Consider the following 13922-nt stretch of genomic DNA (forward strand, 5'->3'; position numbering starts at 1 on the left):
ATAGTAGCATCTTACAGAAGCGGCGCCTCGCATTGACGTCACTCGCTGCACCGAAGGACGAGGCAATGGCTGATGGAAAGGGTGGAGCGATGGCACAGGGAGGCAGGTCGTGTGCGTGGTCCCGTCACCGCGACGACATGTTTTGCGATCCTGCGCCTTGTCAAGGGAATGTTTTAGTTGCGGCTTTTTTCATTATTCTCCCTTCCAGGAGTTATTTCCAGCAGCTAAAATTCATTAGGGGTTTAATTTACTAAAGGCAAATCCACTTTGCCCTACAAGTGCACTTAGAAGTGCAGTCACTGTAGATCTAAGGGGGGACATGCAATGAAAATAAAAAACAGCATTTTTGCTTATACATGATTGGATGATAAAATCAGCAGAGCTTCCCCTCATTTCAGATCTAAAGCGACTGCACTTCCAAATGCACTTGCAGTGCTCAGTGGATTTGCCTTTAGTAAATCAACCCCATAGGACTGTCATCAATTCTCTGGCACAAGTCTCCATAGAAGGAGCCTGATCTCTTTTGTTGTTTTTTTTACTCGGCATGTGCAGTTGCTCCAGAGCTTGGTAAATGAGGTAAAGCTTCACTTTACAAAGAACAGCCAATCACATGCAAGGAATATAAAAAAAAAAAACTGCATTTTTGCTTGCACGTGATTGGTTGATAGAAGCCAGCATAGCTCTCCCTCATTTACTAAACTCTGGAGCAACTGCACTTTCAAAAGTGCACAGTAACTTTGACTTTACTAAATCAATCCCTTAGTCCGTAGGGTTCAATATTGAGTTGGCCCACCCTTTGCAGCTATAACAGCTTCAACTCTTCTGGGAAGGCTGTCCACAAGGTTTAGTAGTGTGTCTATGGGAATGTTTGACCATTCTTCCATTTTTGAGGTCAGGCACTGATGTTGGACGAGAAGGCCTGGCTCGCAGTCTCCGCTCTAATTCATCCCAAAGGTGTTCTAAAATAAAACATAAAATAAAACATTTATTGATTTCTTTTTTCCCTGTTATGTAACTACTTTGGGAATGCAAGTGAATGAGCCATGTGTCTGCTGAGAGCAAGTCTCTAGCAGCGGCACTGAGAACAATTTTGTATGTATTCTTATCTACTGACATGAAAGAATGCCGGCAAATATTTGTTTGGTTCCCATAGTGAGCGGGAGGGGACTGTAAACTGGTTTTGTTGGAGCCATAGTGCATTGGACTTTGTCAAGGGAACGTCAGGGGACAAAGCTCTGTTCTCCTTCTACAGACTTTTATTTAATAAAAATAGATTGTTTTAGTACATAACCTTTTCAGATTATATAGCAGGCCCGACGTATCCTCAGACTCACATTGCAGCTGTCACTAGCAGTTTACATCTTAAGAATATGTCTGGGGGGATTCCGCTTGTGTGATCTCTCCTCCAGAATTCACAGTTCTGTCTAAATTTGTGGCAATTGTAAAACAAAGCGATGATATGTATGTATCTATCCAATCAGTCATATCCAGTTTTTTGGGAAGTTATGGGCCAGGTATCTGGGCACTACGTCTGATACACCTGAAAGTCTTTTCCATAGAGTTAGATATAGGTTGCCAGGTCTTTCATCAGCCCTCAGCAATTGCTCATCCTTGGGACTGGCATGCAGAATGAGCATTTATACAGCCATTTTTTACACACACACACTAGGGCCAATAAACCTGCCAGTATGTTTGGAGTGTGGTAATAAACCCATGTAAACATGCAAACTCCATGCAGATCAAGTCCTGCCCAAGGTACAAACCAAAGACCCTGGTGCTGCAACCACTAAGGCTGCCCAAAATGATGGTATGGAATCTCTTTAATTTTACATGAACAGTTTATAGAGATGTCAAGTTGTGAGGAAGTGAGTCTGTCTTTATGGACATATGAAGAAACCTCATTACACTCTGGGTTTTACTTTAGCCCAACATTGCCTGCCCAGAACTAGGTTATTTTAAGTGGAGCTTGCCTTTAGAGAGTCAATGAACTCTAGCTAAAGTTCTGTTGTTTCTTATATGTCTGCAGACTCCATTCCCTACCTGTGCTTATAAGGTGGCTGGAGAAAAGGGGAGAGAGCAGGAACTTGAGCTGCAGACTCCACCTCCCACCTGTGGTAACAAGATGGCTGAAGGAAGGGGAGGAACCTGAGCTGCAGACTCCACCTCCCACCCGTGGTTACAAGTTGAATGAAGGGAGTGGAGGAACCTGAGCTACAGACTCCACCTCCCGACCTGTGGTTACAAGTTGATTGAAGGGAGGGGAGGAACCTGAGCTGCAGACTCCACCTCCCACCCGTGGTTACAAGTTGAATGAAGGGAAGGGAGGAACCTGAGCTACAGACTCCACCTCCCACCTGTGGTTACAAGTTGATTAAAGGGAGGGGAGGAACCTGAGCTGCAGACTCCACCTCCCACCCGTGGTTACAAGTTGAATGAAGGGAGGGGAGGAACCTGAGCTACAGACTCCACCTCCCACCTGTGGTTACAAGGTAGCTGAAGGGAGGGGAGGAACCTGAGCTGCAGACCCCACCTCCTACCTGTGGTTACAAGGTGGCTGAAGGGTGGGGAGGAACCTGAGCTGCAGACTCCACCTCCTACCTGTGGTTACAAGGTGGCAAAAGGGAGTGGAGGAATCTGAGCTGCAGACTCCACCTCCTACCCATGGTTACAAGGTGGCTGAAGGAAGGAGAGGAACCTGAACTGCAGACTCCACCTCCCACCTGTAGTTACAAGGTGGCTAAAGGAAGGGGAGGAACCTTAGCTGCAGACTTCACCTCCTACCCGTGGTTACAAGGTGGCTGAAGAGAGGGGAGGAACCTGAGCTGCAGACTCCACCTCCTACCCGTGGTTACAAGGTGGCTAAAGGAAGGGGAGGAACCTTAGCTGCAAACTACACCTCCTACCTGTGGTTACAAGGTGGCTAAAGGGAGGGGAGGAACCTGTGCTGCAGACTCCACCTCCTACCTGTGGTTACAAGGTGGCTGAAGGGAGGGGCGGAGCCTGAGCTGCAGACACCACCTCCTACATGTGGTTACAAGCTGGCTGAAGGAAGGGGAGGGCCCTGAGATGCAGACTACACCTCCCACCAGCCATGGAGTAAACAAGGCTGCAAGGGTGTTTGCCTGGAAAATGTTGAAACCAGCAAACTCTTCAGCTTGCATTTTTTTCACAGGCCCAGATTTAGTGACATCCAGCTATCCTGATTTACAGGGCAGTGAAGAAAACAAGAGTCATAAGATTCTATTGTTTTAGAATCTGTTTAATTGCAAACTTTGTTCATTTGATGTTTACCTGTATTTGCCACGTTTTTTTCCTTCTTAGAAAGGGTGCTGTTATGCTTGCCATCTACATGTATTTCCATATGTAACCCTGCACTTTTAAATTTCAGGTGGTCACGTTGTGGTACAGAGCACCGGAGGTTCTACTGCAGTCCAGTTATGCCACGCCGGTTGATCTCTGGAGCGTCGGCTGCATATTTGCAGAAATGTTCCGCCGAAAGTAAGCCACATATTGGTATTGATTTATTTATGTTGGTGAAGAAATTCATAATATACTATATCAAGATATCTGCATTGTGCACACTACACATTTTTATGAAAGCAAGAATGATATGTTGCGCAACAAATGCCAGTGCAGATTCATAGCTAAGATCTTCTAGTCACATATTGCACACTGTAAAGTTTGTATGCAGTTATAGACTTTTTAAAAGTCAGTATTTGCATATAAATAGATACACCCCATGTGCCAGTGGTTAGGCCTTCTGAGTGCTACATTGTAGGGGAGTTGGGGTAAAGAGTGCTTTGCTCTATACCCTGAATCCTGGGAGTTATCAGCCAGAAATTATGGCACCCAAGGGTGCTTGGTGATTATCTGCTTTGTCACCTTCCTTTGTACCAAAGTTAGTGTACATGCTTAGCTTTAGGCCTCATGCACACTGGACATTTTTACAGCTGCTCTTTTTGGCTTCAGGCATTTTTTTTCTGCAGCTAGTAAACTTCCCAGCATGTTATCCTGTGTGGATCCAGTACCTGACTGTAGAGATTGTCTTCCCAGGGAGGACGCAGTGACTGTCTGTGATCAGATCCCCTGCTGAATCGCAGGTGAATGGGACAGATGTCAGTTTTTTTACATCTGTGCCCAGTCAGTTTGTGTCCGCATCTATACATCGGGCGGGGTGGATCTGTGATGGCTCTATGGTTATCTAGATGTAAACGGACCGTGTCTGTTTACATCACGCTACCTCCAATCCGTCACATTTAAGTTTGGAAAAGCAGAAAAGGATGCGGTCCTTTTCATTTTTTTTTGGATCTGGACGGACTCAGACGTGGGTGGGTGTAAACGGACACAAGTCAGTTTACATCAGCCTGCCCATAGAATCACACGGGGCTTCTGATCAGGCCCACTTGAAAAACTGACCTGATCGAAAAGCTTGTGTGTAAGGGCCCTAAGAATTCATTATGCTCTGCAAAAGATTGAGGACATTTAGTGGCAGAAGGGGGTTAATGCAAGGGTCAGTGCCAAAGAGGAGGTGAGTATTGCAGCCAGAACCAGCTAACTTTCTGGGACCTGGGAATTAGCTGGCGGTTGGGCTGGCCTCCAAGCCTGATCCTAGATCGTAACATGCATTAGCATACGGTAAAAATAATTTTACTGCATGAAAATAGACATGTGTAAATAGGCCATGAGACATTACCCCTGAGAAAAAAAGAGTGGTACCTGACTTCTCTGCCCATCTCTTGTGTCTGACTTCCCTGCCCATCTCTTCTTCCTGACTTCTCTGCCCATCTCTTGTGTCTGACTTCCCTGCCCATCTCTTCTTCCTGACTTCTCTGCCCATCTCTTGTGCCTGACTTCTCAGTCCATCTCTTGAACCTGACTTCTCTGCAAATCTCTTGTACTTGACTTCTCTGCCCATCTCTTGTACTTGACTTCTCTGCCCATCTCTTGTACTTGACTTCTCTGCCCATCTCTTGTACCTGACTTCTCTGCCCATCTCTTGTACCTGACTTCTCTGCCCATCTCTTGTACCTGACTTCTCTGCCCATCTCTTGTACCTGACTTCTCTGCCCAACTCTTGTGCCTGACTTCCCTGCCCATCTCTTCTGCCTGACTTCTCAGTCCATCTCTTGAACCTGACTTCTCTGCAAATCTCTTGTACCTGACTTCTCTGCCCATCTCTTGTACTTGACTTCTCTGCCCATCTCTTGTACTTGACTTCTCTGCCCATCTCTCTTACCTGACTTCTCTGCCCATCTCTTGTACCTGACTTCTCTGCCCATCTCTTGTGCCTAACTTCTCCGTCCATCTCTTGTACCTGACTTCTCCGTCCATCTCTTGTACCTGATTTCTCTGCCCATCTCTCTTACCTGACTTCTCTGCCCATCTCTTGTGCCTAACTTCTCAGTCCATCTCTTGTACCTGACTTCTCTGCCCATTTCTTGTACCTGACTTCTCTGCCCATCTCTCTTACCTGACTTCTCCGTCCATCTCTTGTACTTGACTTCTCTGCCCATCTCTTGTACCTGACTTCTCTGCCCATCTCTTGTACCTGACTTCTCTGCCCATCTCTTGTACCTGACTTCTCTGCCCATCTCTTGTACCTGACTTCTCTGCCCATCTCTCTTACCTGACTTCTGAGTCCATCTCTTGTGCCTGACTTCTCTGCCCATCTCTTGTACTTGACTTCTCTGCCCATCTCTTGTACTTGACTTCTCTGCCCATCTCTTGTGCCTAACTTCTCAGTCCATCTCTTGTACCTGACTTCTCTGCCCATCTCTTGTACCTGACTTCTCTGCCCATCTCTCTTACCTGACTTCTCCGTCCATCTCTTGTACTTGACTTCTCTGCCCATCTCTTGTACCTGACTTCTCTGCCCATCTCTTGTACCTGACTTCTCTGCCCATCTCTTGTACCTGACTTCTCTGCCCATCTCTCTTACCTGACTTCTCAGTCCATCTCTTGTACCTGACTTCTCTGCCCATCTCTTGTACCTGACTTCTCAGTCCATCTCTTGTGCCTAACTTCTCCGTCCATCTCTTGTACCTGACTTCTCTGTCCATCTCTTGTGCCTGACTTCCCTGCCCATCTCTTGTGCCTGACTTCTCTGCTCATCTCTTGTACCTGACTTCTCTGCCCATCTCTTGTACCTGACTTCTCTGTCCATCTTTTGTGCCTGACTTCTCTGTCCATCTTTTGTGCCTGACTTCTCTGTCCATCTCTTGTACCTGACTTCTCAGTCCATCGCTTGTACCTGACTTCTCTGTCCATCTCTTGCGCCTGACTTCTCTGCCCATCTCTTGGTGCCTATTGTCTTTCAGACTTAGAGGTACACTTTAGGTTGACAGTTTATTTCTGATCTCTCATCTGCTGACAGATGTTTTCATAAGCATCAGCAACCATTTGATTGATAGCCGTTGTGAATTCTGTAATAGCATTATTCTGCGGTTGGGTTTTACTGTTATAGTGGGCGGCTTAGGCAGTACAGTTGTGGTTTTCTTCTGCGTTTCCATCTTTGCCAGGCAGCTGTGAATTGTGGTAACAGAAACAGTCATCCTGCCTTGGCTCTCCCTGTATTATCTTGCTTTTTTTGTATAAAACATGCATGTCATGTACTGACATCTAAGACTGCACACAGCTTGGCAACTCTGGAAGGCCTAGGGCTGAGGGGGGGGATTCCCTTAAGTTGCTAGGGTTAGGAAACATCTTTCGTTTTGGATTCCAGGAATTCTGGATCCACTGCTTCTTCCCGGAATCTAGAATGTAAGACAAAGCAGGAGAGTATATTGCTGGTACTGTAAACTAGGAATTAGGTAAAACCGCTAAAGCGAATTACTCCTGTCTGTAATGGAAAATCTATCAACCTTTATGGGACTTAGGCTGCATAGGCCTCTGTTTAAGGGCACAGGTGTAAGGAGGCACGTATTTTCCCTATACAGCCTATACCTTCACCTATTTGGTTTAAAATATATATGGACATAGAAAAACATGCATATATTTTTTTTATAACCCACACTGCAGGAAGGTACAAAGTTCTTCTTTATAGGGAAACCATAGTTAGTATTAGTGTAAATATATTAGGTATCATTGGGTATTTTAAGTATTCTATTGTGTATTTTTTACTGTGGGTTTTCCATTTTATGTTTGCTGTTCCATATTTTCATCATTGCATATCATAATGTATGTTTGCCGATCTTCCCAACCAGTGGACATCTACTGTACTGTATAAGTCAGGAAATTCAATTGGCATCCCTGCTTAAATTGAATCTTTTGTGCCAAAAGTCTTAGATGGTTAGATACCCTGGCCAAATTTTGCAGTATCAGTTTACATCAGTTACCTTGGCTACAACTTTTGACTAATTTGCATACCTAAATAATGTTTGTTAATATTTTTTTAGGACATATTAAGGCTTTTACTTAGTAATACTTTGTATGTGTGTGTGTATATATATATATACAGTATCTCACAAAAGTGAGTACACCCCTAAGTGAAAATGTCCAAATTGGGCCGAAAGTCAATATTTTGTGTGGTCACCATTATTTTCCAGCACTGCCTTAACCCTCTTGGGTATGGAGTTCACCGGAACTTCACAGGTTGCCACTGGAGTCCTCTTCCACTCCTCCATGACAATATCACGGAATGTATAAACATGTTTACATTGCATATACAGTATATTTACAAGCTATACACAGCAGCAGGATTTTAAAGAGATTTACACTCATTGGGAAAACGATATGCATCCAGCTGATTTTGCACATATACAGTATCTGTGGGGAAAAAAAAGCCTGCAAGGAAAATGTAGTTTCCCTTTAATCCAGCAGTGATCTGGCCATTATCATTGTAGAAACAATGACATTCTGCATAACGAGCCCAGCCCGGTTATGTAAGGGGGAAGTCACACGGCCTCATCGGAGGCTGATTAGAAAGCCGCAGCTCACTCTATGTACATAGCTAGAATGCTTTCCCACGACACAGGTGCCACTTAATGGGATTCACCGTGCTGGAACACAGAGCAAGTGTAAAACCATGGCCAGCAGTTAGGAATCCAGACTGAGGGCCAGGGGGGGGGGACGCAGCCAAGGCTCACACTGATTGTGTGAAGGGATTTGTCTAGATTGGACACACCGTCAGCACCATTTAACACTTTTACAGCTTCACAAACTTTATAAAGTTTTTCAACACTGCAAAGTGTGTTAAAGGTGCACTAAAGTCAGAATAGAAGATTAAGTGTACATATGTAAGCCGTGTTTCTCCAGACGTTGCTCATGCCACCTCATTTCATTTTTTTGTAGATAACTGACATTCTGGGAACCCGTTTGCTTGTGTTGTGAATCAGGAGAGGGGTTCCTAGGCACACCCATTACAGGCTACCTTTTGTCTCTCACATACAGAAAGCCTGATCTATCCAAGAAGTACCTCAAAGCCGAGGAACCAAATTAGTTTGAAAGCTTCCTTTGGAAGTTTGAATATGATGTGTGATACAGGGAAGTAGGAAAATGCAAATGATTCTATAGAACTCCAATTTAAAGTACACTATATTCAGGGCCATCTTTAGTATTGATTGGACCCCGGGCAAAACTTTTCTAGGCCCCCCCCATGCAGTTTCGCTATCCACCTGCTCTGAGACATACAATAAATAGCAGCTAGACTCAAAATCAGTTTACTGAATCAGATCGGGCAGCTATTGCGATTGGTTGCCAGAGGTTACAGTGTATCATTACCGCTCACTGATTGGTAGCTAAAGGTTACACCACACATTACGGCTCACTGATTAGTTGCTAGAGGTTACAGCACATGACTTCTGCTTGTTGATTGGCTGCTAGAGATTACTGTGGATATGACCTCAGGGGGGCATGATATACATATCAATGCTGCTGGCCGCCGCTATTTACATATGAATGCAGCTGCTATTTACATATGAATGTCGGTAATTTCCATGTAAACACAGGGTCTGCGGGTGAGTCATCTGTACACAACAAAAGGGCAGAGCTGGGCAGCATTAGTAGCAGCACTTCACACTGAGATATTGGGACACAGCACGGGACTAATACCTCAAGGGATGAGGGAATTTAAACCGGGATAGCTGGCAAGTATGAGGCAACTGCTTTGGGCCCCACAACAATGACAGGGCCCAGGGCAGCTGGCCCTTTTGCCCTGCCTTAAAAACGGCCCTGACTATATTACCAAAAGTATTGGGATGCCTGCCTTTACACGCACATAAACTTTACTGGCATTCCAGTCTCAGTTCGTAGGGTTCAATATTGAGTTGGCCCGCCCTTTGCAGCTATAACAGCTTCAACTCTTCTGGGAAAGCTGTCCACAAGGTTTAGGAGTGTGTCTATGGGAATGTTTGACCATTCTTCCAGAAGCGCATTTGTGAAGTCAGGCACTGATATGGAGAAGGACTGGCTCACAGGCTCCGCCCTAATTCATCCCAAAGGTGTTCTATCGGGTTGAGGTCAGGACTCAGCAGGCCAGTCAAGTTCCTTCACCTCAAACTCGCTCATCCATGTCTTTATGGACCTTGATTGTGCGCAGTCATGTTGGAGCAGGAAGGGGCCATGCCCAAACTGGGGGTGGAGTAGGAGATGGATTGGGAGTTGAAGGTTGCATCAGAGGTAGAGAGTAGGGAACAGGGTAAGAAATGTTCTTGGTGCTGGATCAACAGGGAAGGGAGACCATGAACACTTAGAAAATTGTGGGAGCTATGGTGTCAGATGGAAGCCAACGTTTCCTTTAACGCTCATATCATGTCTGTAGGCATTAACCCAACCCACCACCAACCAACCAATACACATGAATGATCATTCTTGTCTTATAAACAGCAATATAATTTCCAGCGTCCATTCTTTTCTCTTCGCCAGATGGTCTCAATCAGTACATATCTGGCTGAGAGCTGTGCAGCGGGTGTCTGCTGAAAATTTGGACGCTTTTCAAGAAGCTGTTGTATCATCATACAGTGCGCCTCCAATTTCTGGAAAGAATCACCCTGCAGAGATAAACGGGTGGTTGGCCATTTCATGGCCGTCTACCTGAGGCCGTGAGAATATTCTTTTGGATTTCTGCCACGGAAGATGATCAAAGACCGAAGGGTGACGACATGTTGGATTATTGGTAGAGAACCAACATTTTGCATCACTTTAGGCACGCGTGAAATATTCACATGAATTCCACAGAAATTCTGCGCCAGGGCCTCCTGAAAGAACAGACATCTGTGAATGCTTCATAATAAGAGATAGCTAGCATTTTAATACATTTTTGGGTTGGATCAACAGCACAGAATAGCTGAGAAATTTACTGGTGTTACAGCTGCCAGGAGCTTGGTTTAAACTGGCCCCTGGTGTAGCTACTGGGGCTAGAGAACCCTCCTTCTCACAGCCTATGTCCTCTCCAGCTGTGGCACCCTCTCCCACACTTTAGTGCCCCCTAGCAGAGATAGTCCATGGTGTCACAGTTGTTCAAATTTAATCTGGCCAGCAGTGTAGCTACTGAGATTAGAGTACCTCCACTTCCACGGAATGTCTTCCTCTGATGTGGGTGCTCTCCGGCTGTGCATCCCCATACTTAGTGCCCCGCTGTAAACATATAAATCCACATCATACTATGGGAAATTGGTGGATCCTATACTGCAGGGGGCATGTGGGAAAGCTTTTTTTGCCACTCAATACTGGCTCTGTAGCTTCATTCAACTCTGCAGAGGAGGATCCAGAACATCCACGTTGTGCATACTGCATTAACTGTTACATTACAGTAGGTAAGAAAGGGGTTGCTGTGTTGTAGCCCAGGTTCTACACAAATTGTAAGCTCTATGCACCAAAGGTTTACCATGTTTTGTTGAGTTTGCAAAAGATGCAATAGACTGCAAAGATAAGGTCACCTTCAGGCCCTGTAGGTATTCCCTGTGGCGTAAAGATGAGTACTTCCATCCATCAGAACTCACTTTTTCTGCACAGGAATTTTCCAACTGGTTGATTAAGGCTACTTTCAGACTGGGGCGTTGTGGGCGTTGGCGGTAAAACGGCGCTATATTTAGCGCCACTTTACCATCGTTTAACAATGCTATTCGGCCGCTAGCGGGGCGGTTTTAACCCCCCGCTAGTGGCCGGAAAAGGGTTAAAACCACCCGAAAACGCCGCTGCTGCGACGCTTTGCCAGCGGGTTTGCGGCGCTGCCCCATTGTTTTCAATGGGAAGGGGCGCTTTAGGAGCAGTGAATACACAGCTCCTATAGTGCTGAAAAGATGCGGCTTGCAGGACTTTTTTTACCGTCCTGCAAGCGCACCGCTCCAGTGTGAAAGCATGAGGACACAGGAGAAGCTCTTTATAGGCGCTATGCAGTTGCTATTTTTAACGCTGTAGCGCCTGTAAAGCGCCTCGGTGTGAAAGTAGCCTTAGGGAAGTAGGGTTGATTTACTAAAGGCAAATATACTGTACACTTTGCAAGTGCAGTTGCTCCAGAGCTTAGTAAACGAGAAGAAGCTCTGCTGACTTCCATCATCCAATCACATGCAAGCAAAAATTCAGTTTCTTTGGTTTTCCTTGCACGTGATTGGGTATTCTTTGCAAAGTGAAGCTTTACCTCATTTACTGAGCTCTGAAACAACTGCACTTCCAATGTGCACAGTCGATTTGCCAGTGTTTAGTTATTCCAGACTGCTACAGGCAGAGAAATATGAATTGTCTTGTAAGGCTATATTCATGTGAATGCAAATTACCTCTAACACCCTAGTACAGGCATGTCCAAAGTCCAGCCCGCAGGGCCAATTACGGCCCACGTTCTGGTTTAATGTGGCCCCCCTGGTAATTTGGATATATACAGTATACCTTTTGTGGCCCCCAGGGCCACAAAAGATATATACTGTATTTATAGGTGCTGCCTCGGAGGGGACAGAGAGGGGCGGGACGAGCACCGTCAGATTACATACAGGAGAATCTCCCGTTTACTCGGCGGCTTCTGTAATAGGAATTCCCGTCTCCTGGGCTGCCACTGGACGACTGTTCTGTCTATCATAGGAGGCGGGACTTTGTATTAAAAAAGGCCGCCGAGTAAACAGGAGCTTCTCCTGTATGTAATCTGTTGGCGCTCATCCCGCCCCCTCCCTGTCCCCTCCGAGGCTGCATATGGGCATCGATCAGGTTGCACTGATCGCAATGGTGAGGCTGCATTCATGGCAATGCTGAGGCTGCATTCATGGCAATGGTGAGGCTGCATTCATGGCAATGGTGAGGCTGCATTCATGGCAATGGTAAGGCTGTATTCATGGCAATGGAGAGGCTGCATTCATGGCAATGGGGAGGCTGTATTCATGGCAATTTATAGAAGGAACCCTCCCAAAGGAGGAAAAGGGAACACTTGTACCCCCCGGTAGGGACTTTAAAGGCGAACGGTCATTATATTATTATAAAAGCATATTTATTTAGAAAATTGCTTAAAAAACATAGTACTAAAAACATGATAGTGATTTGTACAAAGCCTTTAAAGTCCCTATGTACCGGGGGGGGTAAAAGTGTTCCCTTTTCCTCCTTTGGGAGGGTTCCTTCTATAAATAGAATTTGGGATGTTGGCAACAATTTGGAGAATTTAATTTTTCTCCTTGTGGTTCATCACTCTATTCATATTCATGGCAATGGTGAGGTTGCATTCATGGCAATGGTAAGGCTGCATTCATGGCAATGGTAAGGCTGCATTCATGGCAATGGTGAGGCTGCATTCATGGCAATGGTAAGACTGCATTCATGGCAATGGTGAGGCTGCATTCATGGCAATGGAGAGGCTGCAGATGGGCACTGATTAGGCTGCATTGATGGGCACTGACCCTTATTTTTCTTCATAGTTCTTTATTTAAAATGTACATCTTTTCCTGAAACGTACCTCTTAAAGTGAAGGTGCATGTTATACGCCTTCATAACATGCACAATATGTCCAAATAACATGCCCAAGCTCATCCTTGGTCCTGAGGGGCGCTCCGGGATTTGTTGTTGGGCACAAAAGATATATATATCCAAATAACATGCCCGAGCTCATCTCTTCACCACACACAGCCACAAAGGCAAGAGAATTTTTGTTGGGCAGTGTATTAGTGCTCGGACGAACACACTTAGACCGAATTTTAATGGTTCAAAGAATGTCAGACAAAATGGTCGGCCCTCACGCATGTTCACTTCATCAAATCTGGCCCTCTTTGAAAAAAGTTTGGACACCCCTGCCCTAGTATCAAAGCACCGTGTTGGCAGAAACTGCCGGTGATAGGTTGTAATCATTCGATTTTCTGTTGAAAGGAAAGGTCACATGGTGTATTTTCTTTATATAATATGGTTAAAATTTTGAAAATAAATACATACAGGTAATTAATGGTTGGGTTAATACAATACATTGTGCAAATGTATTGTTTTTAAGCCAGCAAGTGGAGCTTTTTTCTCCTTTTCCTGCATCTGTCTGTTGTAAAAACCCTGTTGTTTATAAGGTTCAGTAGCTGCAGCTGCTACTGCTGCACTGTTTCTTTGGATCTCTGGGATAACCAGATATTGGCTGAATAGAAGAGGCATGTGTATTCTAACTTAAATCTTGGTGTCAGAACCTGCAACCACTGCTGTGTCTGGCAGTTTCTCTTCTTGCTGAGACACCAGAGATGCTGGACAGCTCCTTGGACAATCTTGCCTTGAGCCTTGTTTCTGGTGAGCCTTTTACTCTTTGCTCCTCCAATGAACTTTGATGATTTAGGCTAGGGGTGTCAAAGTCGATTTTATCGGGGGGCCACATCAGCAATATGGCTGGCTTCAAAGGGCCGGTTGTATCTGTAATATCTGTAAGGCTAGATGTCCAGAGCACCCCCCAACATCAGCTGTCAAGAGCACCCACACCATCAGAAGTCAAGAGTCCCCCGCCCTCCCTTACATCACAGTGCACCCCCCTTACTTTGTGCTGC

The 13922-nt window shown here is 45.4% G+C and overlaps 1 protein-coding gene across 2 annotated transcripts in view; it reads left to right on the forward strand.

The window, feature by feature from the left end:
* Positions 1 to 13922, forward strand: part of CDK6 (cyclin dependent kinase 6) — a 241548-nt gene that overhangs the window by 207826 nt on the left and 19800 nt on the right. For both annotated transcript variants that reach the window (XM_073629614.1, XM_073629615.1), the window contains exon 5: positions 3389 to 3498. In XM_073629614.1, coding sequence (XP_073485715.1) covers positions 3389 to 3498 — 110 coding nt within the window. The remainder of the gene's footprint in view (positions 1 to 3388; positions 3499 to 13922) is intronic.

This window comes from Aquarana catesbeiana, linkage group LG05 (assembly GCF_042186555.1).
Source record: "Aquarana catesbeiana isolate 2022-GZ linkage group LG05, ASM4218655v1, whole genome shotgun sequence".
NCBI lineage: Eukaryota > Metazoa > Chordata > Amphibia > Anura > Ranidae > Aquarana > Aquarana catesbeiana.